The sequence below is a fragment of the Bubalus bubalis genome, chromosome 3 (genome assembly GCF_019923935.1).
Source record: "Bubalus bubalis isolate 160015118507 breed Murrah chromosome 3, NDDB_SH_1, whole genome shotgun sequence".
Lineage (NCBI taxonomy): Eukaryota > Metazoa > Chordata > Mammalia > Artiodactyla > Bovidae > Bubalus > Bubalus bubalis.
The window spans coordinates 48840863-48866656 of NC_059159.1; the positions used below are offsets into that span (position 1 = coordinate 48840863).

General features: G+C 43.5%; 1 protein-coding gene across 1 annotated transcript; it reads right to left on the minus strand.

Annotated features, from left to right (window-relative positions):
- Positions 1 to 14883: 14883 nt before the first annotated feature.
- On the minus strand, positions 14884 to 16322 carry CCL3 (C-C motif chemokine ligand 3). Its single transcript, NM_001290965.1, is given in 3 exon segments — positions 14884 to 14974; positions 15277 to 15391; positions 16247 to 16322. Coding segments are annotated over 3 exon segments (282 nt in total).
- Between the last annotated feature and the right edge of the window lie 9472 nt (positions 16323 to 25794).

Here is a 25794-nt window from a genome sequence, read left to right on the forward strand (position 1 = left end):
GTATGTGTGTATTATAGATTTTGGGTTTGTGGTTACTCTGAGGTTTATAAATAGCAATATATATATATATATATATATATATATGTTGCTGATCTCTTAGTTTCAAGCACATTTTAGCAACCCTCCATTTTTATTCTCTTCCCCTCATGATTACTGATCTTGATATCATATTTTGCATCTAATTGTTTTGTTTATGCCTTAAACTGCTTATTGTGGATATGGATGATTTTACTACTTCTGTCTTTTAACCTTCTTACTAGCTTAGTACAGGCTTCCCTGGTGGCTTGGTGGTAAAGAATCCACCTGTCAATGCACGAGATATGGGTTCAGTCCCTGGGTTGGGAAGATCCCTTGGAGAAGGAAATGGCAGCCCACTCCAGTCTTCTTGCCTGGGAAATCCCATAGACAGAGGAGCCTGGTGGGCTACAATCTATGGCACTGCAAAAGAGTCAGACACAGTTTAGCGACTAAACAACAATAACTAGCTTTGTACATGGTTAATTTACTACCTTTGCTGTATATTTGCCTTTACTGATAAGCCTTTTCCTTTCACGGTTTTCATGCTTCTAGTTATGGCTTTTTCACTTACAGATGTCCCTTTAACATGTCTTGTAAAGCTGGTTTGGTGGCGTTAAACTCTTTTAGCTTTTGCTTGTCTATAAAACTTGATCTGAAAGACTGTCAGGTAGAGTGATTCTTGGTTGTAGATTTTCCCCTTTCATCATTTTAAATGTATTATTCCACTCCCTTCTGGCCTGTGGAGTTTCTGCTGAGAAGTCCACTGAAAGCCTATGGGAGTTCCCTTGTGATTAACTTTTTGCTTTGTCAATGCTGCTTTTAATATTCTCTTTAATTTTTGCCATTTCAATTACGAAAAGACTCTGATGTTGGGAGGGATTGGGGGCAGGAGGAGAAGGGGATGACAGAGGATGAGATGGCTGGATGGCATCACTGACTCGATGGATGTGAGTCTGGGTGAACCCCGGGAGTTGGTGGTGGACAGGGAGGCCTGGCGTGCTGCAATTCATGGGGTCGCAAAGAGTCGGACACGACTGAGCGACTGATCTGATCTGATGATGTGGTTCTCTTTGGGCTGATCCTGTTTGAGACTCTGTGATTCCTGGACTCGGGTGTCCATTTCCTTTCCCAGGTTAGGGAAGTTTTCATCTATTAAGTCTTCAGATATTTTATCTGCGGTACTTCCTGGGTGGCGCTAGTGGTAACAAACCCACCTGCCAATGCAAGAGACACAGGTTCGATCCCTGGTTCAGGAAGTTCCCTTGGAGAAGGAAATGGCAACACACTCCAGTATTCTTGCTTGGAGAATCCCATGGACCGAGGAGCCTGGCAGGCTACAGTCCCTGGGGTCACAAAGAGTCAGACACGACTGAGCCACTGAACACACATGTTCTCTGCCCTTTTCTTTCTCTGTCTCCTTCTGGGATGTGTATAATGCACATGTGATTATGCTTGATGTTGCTCCAGAGGTCTCTTAAACTCTCCTCTTTTCTCTGTATTCTTTTTTTCAGTTCATCCTCAATGATTTCCACCACTCTCTTCTGGATGGCTGATTCATTCCTGTGTATCATTTAGTCTATTACCGCTTCCTTCCAGTGTAGTTTTCATTTCAGCTATTGTATTCTTTATCTCTGGTTTCTCTTTATATTTTCTCTTTGGTAAAACTTCTAACTTCTCCCTCTGTTTGTCTCTTCTTCTCCTAAGCTCTTTGATCATCTTTACAATCATGACCTTGAACTATTTCTTGAGTAGATCGGCTATCTCCACTTCACTTTCTTCTTCTGAAATTGTATCTTGTTCCTTCATTTGGAATATGTTCCATTTTCACCTCATTTTGTCTACCTCGCTGTTCTTATTTCCACGTATCTGGTGAGTTGGTTATGTTTCCTGACCTTGAAGAAGTGGCCTTTTGTAGATGTCCCAGGAGTCCCCATAGCACACCCGCTCTGGTCACTAGACCTATGTTCTATAGGGATTTCCCCTATGTGGGCTGCTTGGATCCTCCTGTTGCGGTGGGCTACCAGTCAGTAGCAGTGGTAGTCTAGCAGGCTTAGTTGGCTCCTGGTCTGTTGATTGCTAAGCCCTGCCTTGTGTAGAGGCTGACAATCAGTTCTTGTTGGGGCCCAGTCATAGGGCAGAGTCAAGTGTCAGGCTGGCTGGGGGACCCTGGTGTTAATGCTGGCTCACTATTGGGCAAAGTTGGGGTGCAGGAGGTCCCCAGGCTGGTGCCCACCCACCAGTGGGTGAATTCAGATCCTAGGGCTAGTGGTTGCCCACAAGTGGACAGAGTTGGGTCCTCGGGTCTGGCTGCAGGGTCCAAGAGTTCCAGAACTGGAGTCTGACTGCTGGTGGGTGCAACTGAATTCTGACACAGCTGGCGGTGGGGTCTGGGGTGTCCTGAGGCTCGTGTGGCCATGCTGGTGGCAGGGCCTGAGGCTGGTCAGTCCCCAGGCTGATGTTGGCCTGCTGGTGGGTGAGGCTGGTGCTGAGTTTAGGGCCGGCTTTCTGGTGGGCGGGGCCGGGGCCCAGCTGGTCTGAGGTCTGGTGCTGGCCTGCTAGTGAGTGGGCTGGACCCACAGGCCCAGGGCTGAGGTTTTCCGGGGGCTTGTGTTAACCCACTGGTGGGTGAGACAGGTCTAGAGCAGGCTTACTGGAGGGAGGGGCTGGGGATTCTGAGGCTATTGCCTGCCCACTGTGGGGTGGAGCTGGGTTCCGGGGTCTCTGGCTATAGGACTCTGGGGGTCCCAGACTTGGCGCCTGCTCACTGGTGTGTAGGGCTGGGTCCTGGGTCCTCTGGTGGGCAGGGCCATGTTCAGAGAAGGCCATGTGCTCAGGCAGTCTTAAGGCAGCCTATCTGATGATAAGTGGGGCTGTGTCCCTGCCCAGTTAGTTGCTTGGCCTGAGATGTCCCAGTAGTGGTGCCTATGGGCTGGTGGGCATGGATGGGGCTGGATCCTAAGGCTAATAGGCTGGAGGGAAGATTCCAAAATGTTGCTTACCAGCAGCAGTCCAGGTAGAATGGACTCCCCCAAATGGCTGCTGCCAGCGTCTGTGTCCCCAGGGTGAGCTGCAATTGCCTCCTGCGTCTCTGGGAGACTCTCCAAGATCAGCAGGTAGGTCTGCCTCAGGCTACTGTCAAACGACTGCTTCTGCTCTGATCCTGGAGCAGGTGAGACTTTTGTGTGCACCCTTTAAAAGTGGAGACTCTATTTCCCACAGCTCTCTGGGACTCCCAAAAGGACTCCCAAAAGGCCCACAGGCCTTCAAAGACAAACATTCTGGGGTTTCGTCTTCCCGGCCCAGGACCGCTGGCCTGGGGAGCCCGAGGTGGGGCTCAGACCCTTCCCTCCTTGGGGAGAACCTCTGTAATTGTAAATCTCCTCCTGTTGGTGGGTTGCCCACCTGGGTGTATGGCTCTTGACTGTACCGTGACTCCTCCCTTCCTGTCTTGTCGTGGTTCCTTCTTTATATATACAGTTGTAGAAGATCTTTTTTGGTAAGTTCCAGTCTTTTTCACTGATAGGTGTTCTGTAAATAGTTGTATTTTGGTGTTCCTGTGAGAGGAGGTGGGCACAAGGTCTTTTTAGTCCTCCATCTTGCTGTGATATTCACTGTGGCTCTTTTCTTGTTTGCTGAAGTGAAGTAGCTGCTCAGCTAGTTTTCAGGTCTTTTTGCAGAGGAAATTGTTCAATATGTACCTATAGATTCAGTGTGTCTGAGGGAAGCAGTGCATTCAGGATCTCCCTAAGTCACCATCTTGGAATCTTAGTTTTGGTCTCTATCTCCCTCTGCAGGGAAGGCAGCTAACTGAATGGCCTGCCTCTTGTTTCAGTTCTGTTTGGGGCTTCCCTGGTGGCTCAGATGATAAAGAATCTTCCTGCAATGCAGGAAGTCTGAGTTCAATCCCTGGGTCAGGAAGATCCCCTGGAGAAGGGAATGGCAACCCACTCCAGTATGCTTGACGGGAGAATCCTATGGACAGAGGAGCCTGGTGAGCTATAGTCCATGGGGTCCCAAAGAGTTGGACACGGACTGGGTGACCACCACTTTCACTTTCAATCTGATCTAAGAAGAGATTTTTCCTCGTCTAAGAAAAGATTTTTCCAGCAAGAGGCTAACTCTGTAAATCACCTATAAAGTAGCAATGAGGTGACTTTACTACTCAGCTGATGACTGGGAAGCAACTGAGCCTGGATTCCGCCTCCTGTTGAAAACCCACTCAATTTTCCCACAATAGGACAAGCCCCCACCCCATCTTCTGGGTGTATAGAATTGTATAGAATAGAGATCTACAGCTCCTCCAGAAAGAAACCCCCCTAAACAGATAGCCCAAGGCATTTTGAAAATCCACTGGGACGTCCTGTATTTCATTTGGTACCTCTGTACGTAGGGCTTTGGTGATGTGGTCTGACCTGAGCCAGGACCCGGGGGTCAACAGCAAAGTGCAGCAGGAGGACACCCACAAGAGGAGGCCTGGGAACAGAGGGCCATGGTGAGAGGGCAGTGAGGGCCAGAACTACTCGCTGTTGCCCCCTTCTGGGGTCCAAGCGATGTCCCCTACTCTTAAGACCTAAGCCACAGGCTATGGAGAGATAGAAACTGGGGGTGACGAGAGAGGAAGTTATTAAGCACAGTGGTGCTTTGTTGACTTGTGTATGCAAGAGGGGTCTTGGGTAACCACAGGGCTCAGGGTATTTGCAAGAATAGTTCAAGTGCTCACTTAATTTGGGCTGTTTACAGGGAAGTGGTTTCCACAGCGAGAGGAGGTGAGATATGGGTGTCATCCTGGGACCACACTTAGTTGGTTCCTTCTCATTAGAAGCCCTGCAGTCATAGTTTCCCCCAGCAGAAACTTTTGTTATTCCACAGCTGTTCTCACGGCAAAGATGTGGCCTTTGCAGTGATGCCATGAGTCTCGAGCAGCACACTTCACTTTAAACCACACCCAGGTAGACAGAGTTGCATGATCCCAAACTGGGCTGCAGGAATGATGAGAGGGTGGGACGCCTTTCAGACACCCACTAGTTCAAGAGAGGTTTATCAAGGGCCTCAATACGCACAAAGCAAAGACATGTTATGGATGTGTGTATATGTTCAGTCACTCAGTCATGTCTGACTCTCTGTGGCCCCATGGACTGTAGCCTGCCAGGCTCCTCTGTCCATGGAACTTTTCAGGCAAGAATACTGAAGTGGGTTGCCATTTCCTACTCCAGGGGATCTTCCTGACCCAAGGATCCAACCCGCTTCTCTTGCATCTCCTGCATTGGCAGGTGAATTTCTTTACAATGGCACCCCACTCCAGTACTCTTGCCTGGAAAATCCCATGGACGGAGGAGCCTGGTGGGCTGCAGTCCATGGGGCTGCTAAGAGTCCGACACGACCAAGCGACTTCACTTTCACTTTTCACTTTCATGCATTGGAGAAGGAAATGGCAACCCACTCCAGTGTCCTTGCCTGGAGAATCCCAGGGACAGCGGAGCCTGGTGGGCTGCTGTCTATGGGGTCGCACAGAGTCGGACACGACTAAAGCAACTTAGCAGCAGTAGCAGCAGTAGCAGCAGCATCATCTGGGAATGGTGCTAACATACATAAAGAACCTTAAAATGATTTTAACCTTTGACCAAGATAATCCATGTTGAGGAATAAATTTCCTGTGTAAACCCATTTACTTTTTTAAATATACCAAGGCTAGATTTGTACCCCAGGTTGTGATCTATCCTGGAGAATGTTCCATGTGCACTTGAGAAAAAGGTGAAATCCAATATTTTGGGGTGAAAAGCCTTGTAGATATAAATTAGGTCCAACTGGTCCATTGTATCATTTAAAGCTTGTGTTTCCTTGCTAATTTTTTGTTTGGTTGATCTGTCCATAGGTGTGAGTGGGGTTTTAAAGTCCCCAACAATTATTGTGTTACTGTTAATTTCTCTTTTGATTCATGTTGATGGATGGCAAAAAAAAAAAAAATCACAATATTGCAAAGTAAATTATCCTCCAATTAAAATAAATAAATTAATTTTACAAAATGAAAACATACATTTAAATATGGAAAAAAGGTTTATGCATAAGAATATTTTGTCCGCAGCATATTGATAACAATTTAAAATTAGACCTAGTCAGAAAGAGAAAAATATCCTACATTAATGCATATATATGGAAGCTAGAAAAATGGTACTGATGGACCTATTTGCAGGGCGGGAATATGGACACAGAGGTAGAGAATGGACTGTGGACACAGCAGAGAAAGACGGGGGGGACGAATTGAGAGAATAGCACTGACATATATGCGCTACCGTGTGTAAAATCGCTAACTAGTGAGAAGCTGCTGAGTCGCACAGGGAGCTCAGCCTCCGGTGACGACCCGAGGGGTGAGATGGGGGCAGGGCAGGAAGGAGGCTGAAGAGGGAGGGGATGTATGTATATTTATGGCTGATTCACATTGTCCTAAGGCACAAACCAGTGCAGCACTGTAAAGCAATTATCCACCAATTAAAAATAAATTAAAAAAAAAGTTTGAAAGGAGAAAAATAAAAATAAAATTAGACCTAATTTAAATTGTTTACAATACGAAAATGGTAAAGAAAATTATGGTATCTTCACTTGGTTTGCTATTAGGCAACTTTTTCAAACAATATGATGACACGGGAAATACTTACATTGTAATGATGAGCTTAAAAAAAAACCCAAGATGCAAATTGACTTGTTTTAATCAGGACCCACCTTGGGTCTGGGGAGGTGGTCAGTTCCATTTAATATTTTTTGTGGATGCTGTTCCCAGAAAAGTGGGAGAATAGAAGCAGCAAGAATAATGTGTCTCCTGTCATCTACCCTTGGTGGATTTAATAATAAAGGGCTCTCCTCCCTTCCTCAATATGGGCAGTTTCAGTAATGATGACTCAGTATTCTGAGAGTTCTCCTGTTTGCCACCTTCCCCCATCTTCTGCTTTTACAAAGCAGGGTGGGTAGTGTTTGTGGCGGGACCAGCTCTAACCCTCTTAGCATGTTCTGGAATGAACACTAGGCCTATTTTGGGGTTGTGACTTTGCCACCATGAAGAGCTTAATGTCTCGGATTTGGGCAATAGTCATTTACAGAGCAACAGGAAATACACAAATCAGCATCTTCTGAAAAATTAAGTCATTCAGGAAGGGGGAAGACTAACAGTTTCTAATCTAGACAGCAAAGGGAAAAAATATTTATTACACCTTAAGTATTAGTGTTGTTATCTCAAGAAAGAGAAAAAAAAAAGACAGGAAAAATACAAAAGACATGTTTTTCCTGACCACCATCTACTCTACATCCTTCTTGATACCAGAAACCCACAATTCCTTTGGGAAGCCACTCTATCCCAAAGTTCTCAGATTTTAAGTTTATGTGAAATTCATCCAACCACAATCCAGGATATGGTTTTTCCAGTAGTCATGTATGGATATGAGAGTTGGACCATAAGGAAGGCTGAGCACCAAAGAATTAATGCTTTCAAATTGTGGTCCTGGAGAAGACTCTTGAGAGTCCCTTGGACTGCAAGGAGATTCAACCAGTCCATCCTAAAGGAAATCAGTCCTGAATATTCATTGGAAGGACTGATGCTGAAGCTGAAACTCTAATACTTTGACCACCTGATGTGAAGATCAGACTCATTAGAAAGGACCCTGATGCTGGGAAAGATTGAGGACAGGAGAAGCAGGCAACAGAGGATGAGATGGTTGAATGGCATCATCGACTCAATGGACATGAGTTTGAGCAAACTCCTAGAGATAGTGAAGGACAGGGAAGCCTGGCGTGCTGCAGTCCTTGGGATCGCAAAGAGTCGGGCATGAGTTAGTGACTGAACAACAACAACCTTAATTAGCTTAAGCAGATCAATGAAACTCATCCCCTCAGCTACAGCAACTGGTTAGGAGTTGGATTTCTGACATGTCAGCAAACCCAAGAGAACCCAGTGATTTTTTTCCAGTGAAGACACAGCCTCTTTCTTCCCTGAAGAAAATGAACAAGAATTCATGTAACATGATGACCTAGAGAGGTGGAATGGGGGAGTGGGTTGGAGGGAGGCTTAAGAGGGAGGGGATATATGTATGTGCTCTGCTGTGCTGTGCTTAGTTGCTCAGTTGTGTCTGACTCTTTGTGACCCCAGGAGCCTGCCAGGCTCCTCTGTCCATGGGGATTCTCCAGGCAAGAATACTGGACTGGGTTGCCATTTCCTCCTCCAGGGGATCTTTCTGACTCAGGGATCGAACCGTGTCTCTTACGTCTCTTGCTTTGGCAGGCAGGTTGTTTACCTCTAGTGTCAAGTGGGAAGCCCAGAAAAGGCTTTAAAACCTGACAACTGTTGTCAGTAATCTGGAGACTCAAAGGGCTGTGAATGCAGATATTTCTACTTCAATCTAAAATCAGTGTGAATAGACTGTTATGTTTAAAGTGGGTAACTAACAAGGACATACTGCGTAGCACAGAGAACTCTGCTCAGTGTTTTCTGGCAGCCTGGATGGGCAGGGAATTTGGGGAGAATGAATACCTTAGTCACTCTGCTGACTATAGTGCACCTGAAACTATCACAACATTAATAAGCTTTACCCCAATACAAAATAAAAAGTTTTTTAAAAGTTAATGTGAATAGAGACAAGGAGGTGAGAGACTTAACAGGAGAGAAACCTGGGCTTTGACTGGGTCCTAAGTCCCCCTCCTTACCTCTCCTGTGAAATATTTGCTTATTTGAAGTAGACAATCACCTGCTTGTAAAGGAGCAGGTAAGAGGTAGCTTTGGGCATCAAATATTCATCACTTCTGCATGTTGCCCCATCTCTGCAGGGGCCAAGATAGAAGCAGAGGTCTCCAGCCCATGGCTAGAGGTAGGGGTGTAGGGGTGCCTGTGGTTTTGAGGGCCATGCTAGGAGACACACGTTCTCAACCCCAGGTAAAGTGCAAGATATATGACTAGACAAGCTCTGTCTTTTGGGTTATCGAGCTCATGGAATTGATCGGAAGCAAAGAAATCAGAAGCCTGCTGTTACTAGAAGGGTGTTACTTGCCGGAGAAACTACAAGATCACTCCAAAATAGCTGTAAGCTGCTCAACACCTAGGGCAAACTCTAGGCTCCTAATTCCCACGGTCAAGAAGTTGGCTGCCCCCCGGGAAAGGGCTTCTCCTCAGCACGCGTGTGTGTCCAAGGAGGACAGTCCCCAGGGAGGTCAACCAGAATGGCTGACCGAGGACCTCAGTCAAGCCTTGGACTCTGAAATGCCCTATACATTGGTTAGCAGCACAGTTCCCATGCTCTCCATTCTCCTTGCTCTCCTTACACTCTTTGTTCACAACACTTGTATTGAGGGGATAGTGGGCACAATTGCGCTTCTGTTTGCCTTCGGGCTTCCAGACTGTGAGAAGCAGCTCAGCATAAACGAGCAGATTTTGTTTGTCCTAAGATGCTGGAAGCCAACGGAAAAGAAATGCTGATACTGCACTGCTTCTTTGGGGACAAAGCTCTTCCTCCCATTCTCCTGATAGAATCTGCACACTTGTCGCGGGTTGACCGGTTCGGTTTTAGGGGAACGGGGCATTTCTTAAAGGAAGGGGATTGAAAAATGCTTTTTTGAAGGAGCTCCATGTGTGTGCACATGTGTGTGTGTGTGTGTGTGATAGGATAGCCTTGGGTGAAAGGACTTGTTTCTTGCTTTGTTCTCATTTGATGAAAGCCATTATGAGGACTTCCCTGGTGATACAGTGGATAAGAATCCACCTGTCAAAATAAGGGACATAGGTTTGATCCCTGGTCCAGGAAGATTTCACACGCCACAGAGCAACTGAGCCCATGGGCCACAACTCCTGAAGCCTGTGTGCCTAGAGCTTGTGCTCTGCAACTGCTGTGAGAAGCCTATGCATGGCAACGAAGAGTACTCCCACTTACTGCAACTAGGGAAAAGCCGGCGGGCAGCAATGAAGACCCAGTGCAACCCAAATAAATCTATTCAACCCAAATAAATTTATTTAAATACATTAATTGAAGAGACATGTGTACCCCAATGTTCATTGCAGCACTGTTTATAATAGCCAGGACATGGAAGCAATCTCAATGTCCATCAGCAGATGAATGGATAAGAAAGCTGTGGTACATATCTACAATGGAGTTATTACTCAGCCATTAAAAAGAATACATTTGAATCAGTTCTAATGAGGTGGATGAAACTGGAGCCTATTATACAGAGTGAAGTAAGCCAGAAAGAAAAACACCAATACAGTATACTAACGCATATATATGGAATTTAGAAAGATGGTAACAATAACCCTGTATGTGAGATAGCAAAAGAGACACAGATGTATAGAACAGTCTTTTGGACTCTGTGGGAGAGGGAGAGGGTGGGATGATTTGGGAGAATGGCATTGAAACATGTATAATATCATATAAGAAACAAATTGCCAGTCCAGGTTTGAGGCATGATACTGGATGCTTGGGGCTGGTGCACTGGACGACCCAGAGGGATGGTATGGGGAGGGAGGTGGGAGGGGGGGTGAGGATGGGGAACACGTGTACACCCGTGGCGGATTCATGTTGATGTATGGCAAAACCAATACAATATTGTAAAGTAATTAACCTCCCATTAAAATAAATAAATTTATATTAAAAAAAAATAAATACATTAATTAATTAAAAAAAAAAACATTATGACATCAAGACTGTGAGCTCAGCTGAGCTCTATTTTCTTCATGCCAACTTAGAGCCCAGCCAGAAAGTAGTTTTGATAGATGGACTATCACCCATCAAAGGGTAGCTGATGATCAAAGATGAGACTGGAAAGGTGAGCAATACATGTTTATCAAAAAGTAAACCAAATTTAAAATGACAGACTTGTGGTCCAGTGGTTAAGCCTTTGCCTTTAGTACAGGGGTGTGGGTTCATTCGATCCCTGGTCAGGAAGTTGAGATCCCCCATGTCTCATAGCCATAAAACCAAAACATAAAACAGAAGCAATTTGTAACAAATGAAATAAAAACTTTAAAATAAAAATTTCTACATTAAACAAGTACAGAAAATAGTCTCTATTCCTTTAAAGAAAAAAGAATAAAAATTCCATTTCCTCTAAGAAACCACCATAGTTAGCTATTTGATATGTATCTTTCCAAATATGCCTTTGCAAATATGTGTTTATAGTTGTTGAAAGTAAAAATAATATTGCTGTATATGTATATTCTGTAGAATATGTGTAGAGTATCCTTGCATTTACTAGAGGTAAACAGATATCTTTTGCACCTAATATTATGGACAATTTCCACAGATATAGATGTGTGTTATCTTTTTTACCAACCACTGAATATTGCATTGGTGGACACCTCATTTCTCTACTGATTTTATCTTCTGATTGTTTAAGTGCTTGTTTCCATTTGTTTGATGTTTGTAAACCATGCTGCAAAGAATATCGTTGTGTCTGTATATTCCTGACCTCTGGTTGTGTTGCTTCAAAACAGATTCTTAGAAATGGAATCAGCGCAAACAATATTTTGGTCTAATAGGATAGGCATCTTAATGTTTGCATATTGAAAAGCAGAGACATTACTTTGCCAACAAAGGTCCGTCTAGTCAAGGCTATGGTTTTTCCAGTGGTCATGTATGGATGTGAGAGTTGGACTGTGAAGAAAGCTGAGTGCCGAAGAATTGATACTTTTGAACTGTGGTGTTGGAGAAGACTCTTGAGAGTCCCTTGGCCTGCAAGGAGATCCAACCAGTCCATTCTGAAGGAGATCAGCCCTGGGATTTCTTTGGAGGGAATGATGCTGAAGCTGAAACTCCAGTACTTCGGCCACCTCATGCGAAGAGTTGACTCACTGGAAAAGACTCTGATTCTGGGAGGGATTGGGGGCAGGAGGAGAAGGGGACGACAGAGAATGAGATGGCTGGATGGCATCACCGACTCGATGGACGTGAGTCTGGGTGAACTCCGGGAGTTGGTGATGGACAGGGAGGCCTGGCGTGCTGCAGTTCCTGGGGTTGCAAAGAGTCAGACACGACTGAGAGACTGAACTGAACTGAATGTTGAATTGTACTCTAAAGAGTTTGATCACTACAAATCTAAACTAATTTGGGTATGAAAATTAGATTATTTTCAACAAAATGACATAATTGTGGTTCATAAAAGTTAATATCTGTTTGATTTTTATAAAAGTCTTCTGAATTTCTCTTTCTTCTACAAACAGGACTTTAACTATAAAACAGGCAATCTATTAAATAACCGAGCTTTCACAGTAAACCTATAAACAGAATCCTGTTCCACATGTAGGCTGGTTGTCTTTTCCTTCTCTAACATTAGTCATTTATTTTGTGGAGCATGGATCCTAGGAAAAGAATGTACACTATATCTGTTACCTTATGCAGATATACAGCACATTTGGAAAAGAGAGGTGAATTCTAGTGACTATTTCAGTGGTTCTCAGCTGTTAACATTCATGTGGAATGGTTGATAAGCTTGGTAGACATATCAATTCTCAGGGACATACCTGGAAAATTCTGATGTAAGGTGCTTAAACAATCATTGCTTGCGATTTGAATACAGGTGAATTGCATTTGGGGAAATAACCTGGCTGGTGATGAAGAGCAAAGTCTCTCGTTACGTCAGAATCTAGCTTCAGAACTCAATGGTGCTGTTCACTTGCTATGTGATCTTGTCCAAGTTGCTTAACCTCTCTGACCCCACAGCCTCAGTTTACTGTTCCGTCAAATGATAATTTAATAGCACTTAGACTATATTATTTCACTGTGAGGATCAAATGAACACAGCAGAAAAAGCCCTCAGCCTGGAGTAAATCTCATGTTAGCTGTTGTTATTAAGAAAGTTTGATTTATTGTAAATATGTACTACAGATACTCTTCTTAATGGCATCCATTATGATTTGATACATAAAATACTCACAATTTCAGTGTTCTGGAAATGTGAGACACACATTCCAGTGTGTTAACTGAAAAAAAAAATGCACAATCTAAAAGTTGAGAGTTAAGATTTATTGGTGGACAAAACTGAGCACTTAAGCCCAGGACGCAGTATCTCAGATAACTTGGAGAGACTGCTCTGTAGAGGTAAGGTGAGGAGCCAGGATATACATAAAGGAGTTTTTGCAACGAAGACCAGGTAGCCGGGACATCCAAAGATTCCTGCTAATTAAAGAAAACCAGATATCTCAAGTTAAGGAATTTAGGCCGTTTGTAGGTATGGGGAGAGGCAAGAGGGTGGGCTCACTGAAGTCATTCCTGTGATGTACACCTCTGCTGTTGATAGTCTTCAAGGTGAACTGTTGGGGTGACTAGCGGTTGACGGCTAGATGCTTGGCTTCCTGTTTCTATCCTGAGTTCCCTCAGCTCACTGTCAGGGCAGCTGTAAAGTGATGGCTTGATGGTTGCAGCATCCTTCCTTTATCGATATGGCAGTCACCATTGTTCAATCACAACTGTCAAACGGAGTAGCTGTATGGCACGTAGCCCCCTCTTCATCTTTCTCAATTCCCTCCATTTCCCATCTTCCTATTCTTTAACTTACTATGTCTTTCAACCAGTGATTCTTTTTTTAAACCTTATTTTTAATTGGAGTATTGCGATTTGAATACAGGTGAATTGCATTTGGGGAAATAACCTGGTTGGTGATGAAAAGCAAAGTCTCTCATTACGTCAGAATCTAGCTTCAGAACTCAATGGTGCTGTTCACTTGCTGTGTGATCTTGTATAGTTGTATAGTTGATTTACCATGCTGTGTTAGTTTCTGCTGTACAGCAAAGTGAATTAGCCACACATATACACATATCCAGGCTTCCCAAGGGGTGCTAGCCATAAAGAATCTGCCTGCAATGCAGGAGTCACAGAAGATGCGGGTTCGATCCCTGTGTCAGGAAGATTCCCCTGGAGGAGGGCACAGCAACCTATTCCAGTATTCTTGCCTGGAAAATCCTATGTACAGAGGACCCTGATGGGTCCATAGAGTCGCAAAGAGCCAGATACAGGTCATTACAGAGCACAAAGTAAAAGTTCTCTATGCTATACAGTAGGATCTTACTAGTTATCTTTTATATATAGTAGTATGTATTTCAGAGAAGGCAATGGCAACCCACTTCAGTACTCTTGCCGAGAGAATCACAGGGTCGGCGGAGCCTGATGGGCTGCCATCTATGGGATCGCACAGAGTCGGACACAACTGAAGCAACTTAGCAGCAGCAGCGGCAGCCGTATGTATTTATCAATACCAATCTCCCAATTTCTTCCCTACTCCTTTTCCCCTTGGTAATCATGTTTGTTTTCTGTATCTGTGACTCAGTTCATGTTTTGTAAGTAGGTTCATGTGTACCATATTTTTTAGATTCCGTATATAAATGATATCATATGATGTTTGTCTTTCAGAGAAAGTCAACCAATGATTCTGATTTGCCAGATAAACAAAACCAAACTGGAAGCTAGTTTACTTTCCAAAGGAGCATCTTTATTATTTCACTGGGCTGAACACAACACTGAACAGAAACATCCAGTGCACAACGTCGGTCTGGCAGCATTGGCACCATCTCCGCCTATAACAAGCTGGCGAGAGCCGCTCAACTGTCTGCACAGTGCAAGTGAAGGGGGGGCGGGAAGGCTGGTGAAAAGGTATCTCGGGACCTCTTGGAGAAAACAGTCCCAGACCCCGATGGGGCATTGAAATTAAATTACAAATATTAAATAGTATATATAAATAAGTTGCAATTTCAGTTAGGGACGAGTCCCAGAGTGTGGCTGTTTGACAACAACCAGCGCACAGGAGAGGTAGCTATGGAGGCGACAGGGGTGCTCCCAAGGCTCAGACCCCCGCTGCTCAGTCAGGCTCCTGAGGTCACTGCGTTCCTCAAAGCTTCCAGGCCACTCAGGGGTTCAGCTCCAGGTCGGTGACGTATTCCTGGACCCAGTCCTCAGTGGGGTTGGCACAGACCTGCCGGCCTCTTTTGGTCTGGAAGCTGTGGAGAGGAGTGGAAGGATTACACACTGTGGAATGCAGTAGTGGGGGGCGATCCTGGGGGCCCGCCCACCCTCAACTCTCTGTCCTGAGCAGCTCAGCCCTCCCAGACTCTGTAAGCCTGCCTAGGTCAGGTCACTCCTCAGAGACGCAGGTTCTATATATTTGATAAGCCCTGGAGGGCTGGGCCTCCCACTATGGCTCCCTTGGCCTGTCTGTGCCTTTGGGTGCTGACCCCCACCCCCACTCCCCACCCCCAAATCCCCCATCTCCCCAGAGGTGGGCAGGAAGACTGGCACTTACATGACGCCAGGCTTGGAGCACTGGCTGCTGGTCTCAAAATAGTCAGCTACGATTTTGCGAGAAAGCTGCCGGGCGACATAGGAGAAGCAGCAGGCCGTTGGGGTGTCAGCGCCAACTGTGGAGGAAGGGACAGATTGAGCCTGAGTCATAGTTCAGATAAAAAGGCAAGACCCGTGATCTGTGAGAGAGTGAGGAAGACTCACAGGAAGAGAAACAGCCCCACTCAGGGTGCAGACTGGGAGACCAGTCATTGGGAGGTGCTGGGGATTTTTGCCTAGAAATTTCCCTGTCTCTGTCCTTTATTTCTGTCTGAACATTTCTTCCTTTTTGACTCTTCACTGTGGGCTCTCTCTTATCACATCTCCCTTCAGGAATTTGTGTCTGGGTCAGGAAATCATTAGCCTTTGGCTCAGTGGTAAAGAACACGCCTGCCAATGTAGGAAACACAAGAGATGCGAGTTCAATCCCTGGGTTGGGAACATCCTCTGGAAAAGGAAATGGCACCCCACTCTGGTATTTTTTGCCTGGGAAATGCCAGGACAGAGGAGCCTGGTGGGCTACAGTCTACAGAGTCACAAAAAAATCAGACACCACTTAATGACTAAATAAGAAGTCACATCCCAGCAAAAGAAAAAAGCTTGGCTGTCTCTCATAAGACATCCAAAGGACAAATTCTTGCAGAGACCTAGGAAGGGTTAGTGGAAAACTAACACCACTGGGCAGTAACCAGATTTGGACTCTGCCTTTTACAAACTCATTTGTTTAGGTCTCAGTTTTGCCATCCGTAAAATGGGACTATAACTCCCTCACCCTGGCTCTAGATCTGAGGTTCCCTTTAAAAAGATAAAAGATCTTGAAGAGAACAGCCAAGATGTTTTGCAACCCTTAAAGAGGTTCTCTGTTTTCTCTTGGGGGCTCTCAAGGCCACAAGATTGGCGTGGGGACCCCCTCAGCTACTACCCAGACTCACATGGTGCCGAGAAGACCTGGCTGCAGAGGGCCATGGCACAGAGGAGAACGGCGAGAGCAGCCACGGGCGCCTTCATGATGCTGCGAGACGGAGTGTGGGCTTGAGCTTCAGTGGAGCCGAGGTGGGACTCAGTGCTTGCTGCTGCCTCTGTCCTTCTGCCTTGAAGACCATCTCCCTGGCTTTTTATAAAGGCAGCCCTGGCAGATGGGGAAGTGGAATCTGGGGGTGAGGAGGGAAAATTTTAAGCATAGCAGTGCTTTCACGCGGAGTGTTGCACAACTCAGGGTGCCCGACAACCACAGGGCTTCAGGATATCCAAGAATAGCTTCTCTCCGCTATAAGTGTCAGCCCGCTACACATGACTTGTTCTGGTTTCATGTGAGGAAATGGTTTCCCCTGTGAGCATCCGGAGAGGGGTATATGTCCACCCAGGGCTATTCCTGTCTGGTCCCTGCCTCTAATGCATTCTCCACCCCAGACCTTTCCACAGAACTGAGAGTGCTGTGCTTCTTCAGTTGCTCTAACCACACGAATAGGGCAGGTGCGATGTTGCCCGGGACGGTGGCCCAAACCTCCTTTGGATGGAAGGAACTGAATTAAGGAATTCCCGCCAGAGGACCAGGAAGCCTGAGGTCATGTTTATGTCATTTGTCCATTCATCCAACAGTCACTGAGTGACCAGGGCCACTGGGTTAAATGCTAGCTGAAAATCATAAAGAGAAATTAGATGTGGGTGTTGTTAATATGTCATGAGCCTAAAAATATTTATGCCCACTAATCTAGAGATCACATTTCTAAGAAAGAGTTCTGAAGAAACAAGCCCAAATACGGAGGTGTCTTCAGAGAGGAAGGTGCTGACCCCAGCATCACAACTTGAAATAAGGAAATATAAATTTTTCTCTATCAGGGGATGATAAAGTAAGTTAGGCTATATCCACTGGAATGTTTCTTATTAAACCATTAAACTAAATGAAGTAGCAAAAATATAATCAAAACCTCAGTTGTCAAAAAGTAAGATAAAAAATGTACTAATTGTATTAAATGTACTAATTGTACATTAGTTCTAAATGTACTAATCATATACAGAATCATACAAATATATATGTGTACATACACATACATGGTATTAATATATGTGTATTATACATATTAATTGTAATACACATTAATTGTATTAATATACTAATTGTACATTAGTACTAAATGTACTAATTGTATACAGAATTACTTCCCTGGTGGCTCAGACGGTAAAGCGTCTGTCTACAATGCGGAGACCTGGGTTCGATCCCTGGGTTGGGAAGATCCCCTTGAGAAGGAAATGGCAATCCACTCCAGGACTATTGCCTGGAAAATCCCATGGACAGAGGAGCCTGGTAGGCTACAGTCCATGGGGTCGCAAAGAGTCGGACATGACTGAGCGACTTCACTGTTCACTATATATGAGTACATACACATATATGGTAAATAGCATAACCAAATATGTGTGTGTGTGAATACACACATATATATGATCTAGGCATGGAAAAAATAAAAAGCATTAGAAATAAAAGCATCAACAGTACTTATAGTTGTGTGACAGATGAATGGATGATTAATTTTGTCTTCCTCTTTTTCTGGAATTTTCTCATTTTTTTTTGTAGTGAAAAGGTATTACCTTCCTGGCCAGCCCACAAATTTATAGACACAGTCTGTCTTAAAGCACGTACAGTACAACCAGTTGGAAAGTAGGTTGTTGTCAGTGGTTCAACTTGAAAGAATTTTTGGATAAATACACTAAGGTTTCTTTCGAATACCTTTGCTGAAATGAAGTCTTGATTTCCATTTCTCTGAATTATTTTGAGGAACATGGTGCTCATGCTAAGTCGCTTCAGTCTTGTCCGTCTCTTTGAAGGGGGTTCCTTACTATTAGCATCACTTGGGAAGCCCTTCAGGAACATAAGTCTGAATTTGGCATTACTTGAGGAACATAAGTAACGCCCAATTCAGGGCAGTTTTCCTTTCCTATTCTTTTCAACTCATAAATTCAGTGGTGTGAAAGGGCCTACTTTCTCAGCCAGACATATATATTTTTTCTATCCTTAATTATTTTCTTATTATCAGTGGGCATAGGCCACCTCTGGTGGTTCAGATGGTAAAGAATCTGTCTGCAACACAGGAGATGCAGGAGACGCAGGTTCAATTCGTGGGTCGGGAAGATTCCCCTGGAGCAGAGATGACTGAAACAGCTGAGCACACACGCATACACATAAAATGGATAACTAGTGGGTACTTACTGTATAAATCACATTTTTACATTGAGAAATAGATTTAGTTCTTTCCAATGATCTTTTGAAAAACGTTACTGATATAATTGCTTTACAATGTTGTGTTAATTTCTGCTGTATGGCAAAGTGACTCGGTTATACATATGCTGTTCTTTAGCTGCTAAGTTCTGTTCCACTCTTTTGTGATCTCACAGACTGTAAGCCCGCCAGGCTCATCTGTCCATGGAAATTCCCAGGCAAGAATACTGGAGTGGGTTGCTATTTTCTTTTCCAGGGGATCTTTCCAACCCAAGGATCAGACCCACATCTCCTGCTTGGTAGGTAGATTCTTTACCACTGAGCCACCTGGTAAGCCCCACTGATACAGACATGTATATCGTTGTTGTTTAGTCACTCAGTTATTATCTCCAACTCTTTGCAACCCCATAGACTGTAGCATGATAGTCTTCCCTGTCCTTCACCATCTCCCAGAACTTGCTCAGACTCGTGTCCATTGAGTTGGTGATGCCATCCAACCATCTTGTCCCCTGTCATCCCCTTCTCCTGCCTTCAATCATTCCCAGCATCAGGGTCTTTTCCAATGAGTCAGTTCTTCACATCAGGTAGCCAAACTATTGGAGCTTCAGCCTCAGCATCAGTCCCTCCAATGAATATTCAGGATTGATTTCCTTTAGAATTGACTAGTTTGATCTCCTTGCTGTCCAAGGGACTCTCAAAAGTCTTCTCCAACACCACAGTTGAAAAGCATCAATTCTTCAGTGCTCAGCCTTATTTATGGTCCAACTCTCACATCCATATATGACTACTGGAAAAAAGTAGCTTTGACTATACAGACCTTTGTCAGCAAAGTAATGTTTCTGCTTTTTAATATGCTATCTAAGTTTATGATAGCTTTTCTTCCAAGGAGCAAGCATCTTTTAATTTCATAGCTGTAGTCACCATCTGAAGTGATTTTAGAGCCCCCCAAATAAAGTCTGTCACTATTTCCAATGTTTCCCCATCTATTTGTCATGAAGTGATGGGACTGGATGCCATGATGTTAGTTTTTTGAATGCTGAGTTTTAAGCCAGATTTTTTACTCTCCTCTTCCACTTTCATTAAGGGGCTCTTTAGTTCTTCTTTACTTTCTGCCATAAAGGTGATGTCATCTGCATGTCTGAGGTTATTGATATTTCTCCCAGCAATCTTGATTCCAGCTTGTGCTTCATCCAGCCCAGCATTTCGCATGATGTGCTTTGCTTCTAAGTTAAATAAGCAGGGTGACAATATATAGACTTGACATACTCCTTTCTCAATTTGGAACCAGCCCATTGTTCCATGTCTTGTTCTAACTGTTGCTTCTTGACCTGCATACAGGTTTCTCAGGAGGCCAGTAAGGTGGTCTGCTATTCCCATCTATTTAAGAATTTTCCAGTTCGCTGTGATCCACACAGTCAAAGGCTTTAGCATAGTCAATGAAGCAGAAGTAGTTTTTCTGGAATTCTCTTGCTTTTTCTATGATCCAACAGATGTTGGCAATTTGATCTCTGGTTCCTCTGCCTTTTCTAAATCCAGCTTGAACATCTGGAAGTTCTTGGTTCATGTACTGTTGAAGCTTAGCTTGGAGGACTTTAAGCATTACTTTACTAGTGTGTGAGATGTGTGCAATTGTGAAATAATTTGAACATTCTTTGGTGTTGCCTTTCTTTGGGATTGGAGTGAAAACTGACTTTTTCCAGTCCTGTGTCCACTGCTGAGGTTTCCAAATTTGCCAACATATTGAGTGTGGCACTTTAACAGCATTATCTTTTGGGATTTGAAACAGCTCAGCTGGAATTCCATCACCTCCACTAGCTTTATTCATAGTGATACTTCCTAAGGCCCACTTGACTTCACATTCCAGGACAGCTGGCTCTAGGTGAATGATCACACCATCGTGGTTATCTGGGTCATGAAGATCTTTTTTGTACAGTTCTTCTGTGTTTTCTTGCCACCTCTTCTTAATATCTTCTGCTTCTGTTAAGTCCATGCCATTTCTGTCCTATATAGTGCCCATCTTTGCATGAAATATTCCCTTGGTATCTCTAATTTTCCTGAAGAGATTTCTAGTTTTTCCCATTCTATTGCTCTCCTCTATTTCTTTGCACTGATCACTGAGTAAGGCTTTCTTATCTCTCCTTGCTATTCTTTGTAACTCTCCATTCAGATTGGGTGTATCTTTTCTTTTCTCCTTTGCCTTTCACTTTTCTTCTTTTCTCAACTATTTTTAAGGCCTCCTCTGACCACCATTTTGCCTTTTTGCATTTCTTTTTCTTGGTGATGTTTTTGATCACCAACTCCTATAGAATGTTATGAACCCCCATCCATAGCTCTTCAGGCACTCTATCAAATCTAATCCCTTGAATCTATTTGTTACTTCCACTGTAAAATCATAAGGAATTTGATTTAGGTCATACCTGAATGGCCTAGTGGTTTTCCCTACTTTCTTGAATTTAAGTCTGAATTTTGCAATAACAAGTTCATGATCTGAGCAATAGTCAGCTCCTGATCTTGTTTTTGCTGACTATATATACAAATATATATGTGCATATATAGCATATATACTATATATATATATGTTCTTTTAAATTATGGTTTATATTTTCTAACAATCTTTATCCTCTAGATGCCCCCAGTCCAATAGGAGCAGGTAGAGTATAAACAGGCAACCATAGCACTTAGCAGAAAGCACTAAAATTCTTAGGAGATAAATAGAAGAAAGCTCAGAACAAGAGGAGGAGGGAGTCATAGGCTTCCTTAAGAGGATAGGGAAAGGTGTCACAGAAGGGATAGAACAATTGGGTCTTGAAAGTGACACAGGATTTGAACATATATAAACAGTGTGGCAATAGATGACCTGACCAGCTGATGCAGAGTCACAGGTGTGAAATTGCTGGGTCAGAGAGAGAAGTGAGTTGTTCTGATTCAGCTGCAGGATGGAGGAGCAAATAAGAGTGAAGAAGTTAAATTTGGGCCATTCCAAGAGGGCTTTGAATTCTCCCAAAGGAGCTAGAATAATGGAGGAAATAAGACATAAGCCAAGTGAGACCACACCTTAGGAATTCTGTCCTTCCTTTGTCTGTACAGTTATTTCTCTTAAAACACATGAGCCGTGTTTCCATCCATCTCTATGATTCCTGATGCTGGTCCTGAGGGAGGTGAAGCAAAGGCAAGATTTGGGGCAATAGCAGATTTCACTGGGGCTGTAGCATCCAGCTGTCTTTCTTTGTTACTGTCAATTAAAAACAAATGGAGTCTATCACCTGCTTCATTGGAAACCTAGTCATAGACAATGCCTCCTCCTCACACCCACCCTGCTCTGCCCCAGTCCTCAATTGATTGCTCGAATTGCGTTCCCTTCTTTACTCTTCAGGGAACCCCCTTCACACTCGTGATTCAGTTTCTGCAAGTGGACAAATTTGAGTTGAGGGTGAGAAGGAGGAAATGGAAACTGCTGAATCAATCACATCACTGATAATGGACCTTATTATCTACCTCTACCATTACTGTACTTTCCACGTTGGGCAATAATTAGTTACCTAGGTAGCTGTCTCTTCACAAACTTAGAAGATGTTCTGTTGATTTTACTTATTTTTTATTTTAAAGCAAATTTATTTTTATTTATTTTTAAAAAATTTTTATTATTATCATTTTTTTTTTTTTACTTTACAATATTGTATTGGTTTTTGCCATACATTGACATGAATCTGCCATGGGTGTACATGTGTTCCCCATCCTGAACCTCCCTCCCACCTCCCTCCCCATCTCATCCTGCTGGGTCATCCCAGTGCACCAGCCCCAAGCACCCTGTCTCATGCATCGAACCTGGACTGGCGATTCATTTCACATGTGTTAATTTACATGTTTCAATGCTATTCTCCCATATCATCCCACCCTCGCCCTCTCCCACAGAGTCCAAAAGACTGTTCTATACATCTGTATCTCTTTTGCTGTCTCGCATACAGGGTTATCGTTACCATCTTTCTAAATTCCATATATATGCGTTAGTATACTGTATTGGTGTTTTTCTTTCTGGCTTACTTCACTCTGTATAATAGGCTCCAGTTTCATCCACCTCCTTAGAACCGATTCAAATGTATTCTTTTTAATGGCTGAGTAATACTCCATTCTGTATATGTACCACAGCTTTCTTATCCTTTCGTCTGCTGATGGACATCTAGGTTGCTTCCATGTCCTGGCTATTATAAACAGTGCTGCGAAGAACGCTGGGGTACACGTGTCTCTTTCAATTCTGGTTTCTTCGGTGTATATGCCCAGCAGTGGGATTGCTGGATCATAAGGCAGTTCTATTTCCAGTTTTTTAAGGAATCTCCACACTGTTCTCCGTAGTGGCTGTACTAGTTTGCATTCCCACCAACAGTGTAAGAGGGTTCCCTTTTCTCCACACCCTCTCCAGCATTTATTGCTTGTAGACTTTTGGATCGCAGCCATTCTGACTGGCGTGAAATGGTACCTCATTGTGGTTTTGATTTGCATTTCTCTGATAATGAGTGATGTTGAGCATCTTTTCATGTGTTTGTTAGCCATCTGTATGTCTTCTTTGGAGAAATTTAAAATTTAAAACATTTTTTTACTGAAGTATAGTTGATTTACAATGTTGCATTCATTTCTGATGTACAGCAAAGAGATTCAGTTATTTATATTCTTTCATATTCTTTTCCATTAAGGTTCACTCCAAGATATTGCATATAATTTCCTGTGCTATAAGTAGGTCTTGTTGTTTATCTATTTTATATAGAGTAGTTTGTTTCTGCTAATCCCAAACTCTTAATTTGTCCCTCTTCCTGTTCCCTTTGGTAATCATAAATTTGTTTTCTATGTCTGTGAGTCTGTTTCTGTTTTATAAACAAGTTCAGTTGTACCATATTTAGATTCCACATGTATGTAATATCATATGATATTTGTCTTTCTCTGCCTTACTTGACTTATTGTGACAGTCTCTAGGTCCATCCATGTTTCTGCAAATAGCCTTATTTCTTTATCCATTCATCTGTCAATGAACATTTAGGTTGCTCTCCTGTCCTGGTTGTTATAAATAGTGCTGCTTAAACACTGGGGTTCACATATCTTTTCAAATTAGAGTTTTCATCTTTTCCTGATGTATGTCCAGGAACGGGATGGCTGGATCATGCGGTAACTCTATTTTTCATTATCTAAGGAAACTCCATATTGTTTTCCATAGTGGTGCACCAATTTATATCCACCAGCAGTATAGGAGGGTTCCCTTTTCTCCATACTCCCTCCAGCATTTATTATTTGTAGACATTTTAATTACGACCATTCTGATCAGTGTGAGGTGATACCTCATTGTGGTTTTGATTTGCATTTCTCTAAAGATAAGTGATGTTGAGAATCTTTTCATGCACCTGTTGCATGTCCTGTTGATTTTAAACCAAATTCATGCCATGTCTTTGTGGATTTAAATAAAATTCTAGCACATGGTGATTATAAAATGGTTAATTTTCTAACATAACCTCTAATTCTTATAATTTTGTTCTTTTTAATTCAGTTCAGTTCAGTTCAAAGGTGATTTATTGAATATAAAATTCTATCTTAGTGATTATATGTTTGTAAGATTTTTCATACCAATCCTAAAACCATAGTTCTTGGTCATATATGTTTTTATTTGAATCAGAAAAAAGTATACTTGTATACAAAGTATGTGCTTCATGTGTACATATTGAATGAATAATGTAAGGAAGCTGTAGGAAGATTGAGCTGGAAGGGTCTCAGAAATTTCCTAATTGGTAAATTGATGTTCCCAGGTGAAATGACTTGTCCAGGATCACAGAGTTAGCATTAGTCAGCTTTATATTTCAGCTGTTTTTATTGTTTAGTTGCTAAGTCATGTCCAACTCTTTTGCAACCCCATGGACTGTAGCCCTCCAGGCTCTGCTGTCCATTGGGTTTTCCAGGCAAGAATACTGGAGTGAGTTGCCATTTCCTTCTCTAGGGGATCTTCCTCTCCTAGGGATCAAACACACGTCTTCTGCACTGGCAGGCAGGTTCTTTACCAATGAGCCACCAGTAAGCCCTTACATTTCAGTATCTGCATTATTTAACAGCACACCTCCAGCAATAACCACAATGCCTTAATACGTATTTGGTGAACAAATGATTCATTGATTTGACTGACAGCATGCATTATGCCCAAAGTCTCACTATGGAATTGAAATACTGATATTATATAAAGGCTCAGAAAGGCCATGGTGTCAAGGTCTTGATTTTGGGGGGCTACCCAAGATCTCATAGGTGGTGAAGTCAGAAAGTAGCCAACAATCAAACTGGTGGATCTTTCAGCATGGAGGGGTTCGATTTGAGTGTGAGGTTTCTAGCTCATTCCAGCCTCTTTGAGGCCCCACTCTGGTCCAGCAGAACATCCCCAGCCAAGAGTACAGGGAATTCTGGCTGAATAATCCAGGTTCTGCAACACCTCGGCCTCATCCTTCTCTGCTCACCTCCTCAGTGTTTCCTGTGCCCTGGCCCCGACGGATTGGTTTCCTTCTGGTTTCCAGCCCCACAGCTCTACATCCCCAGATATCAATCTCAGCTCTTTCCCTCCCTCGGCAGTGGCTCCATGGAGGGGCTCACTGATAATGACACCCGTGTTTTGCCCAGCCTTGGTCTGCCTTTTTCAGCTGTGGTCCATACAGTCAGGTTGCAGCAGGCTTGGCCCTGCCTTTCACGTGGGCAGAGACAGTATCCTGAGGGCCCCTTTCTAGCATCCTAGAGAGACAGTATCTTATCGATGCAGTCCCTTCTTTCTGCAGCCAGACCCTATCCTATCTTGAGTTCTTCTTGTCATTTTCCTCTGGCCATCGTGTGTGTGTGTGTGTGTGTGTGTGTGTGTGTGTGTGTGTATGTGCACGTGCATAGAAAGCGGGGTACACATCTTGGTACTGGATTAGATCCTTCCACCTGTCTGCCTGCTCCTCCCTCTGTAACTTAGTAAAAAGCATGCCCTCTTACCAAGCTTCCAAACCAGAAACCTGGAAGTCACCCTTGACTCCTCCCTTCTCCTCATCTCCTCCATCCATTCAGCCACAGACTCTGCTGTATACTTGAAACTGAGTGTATCTACGTCTCACCTTTCCCATTGCCTCTGCGTTAGGCAGGCCCTCATCACGTCTTGCCATGACAGCTGTAAGAGTGTCCTGTCAATTGTTTTTTTCCCCCCAGTTTTTGCCTCTGTTCAATCTGTCCAACACAAGGCATTTAAAGTGATTTTGTTCAAGTCAGTCTCTG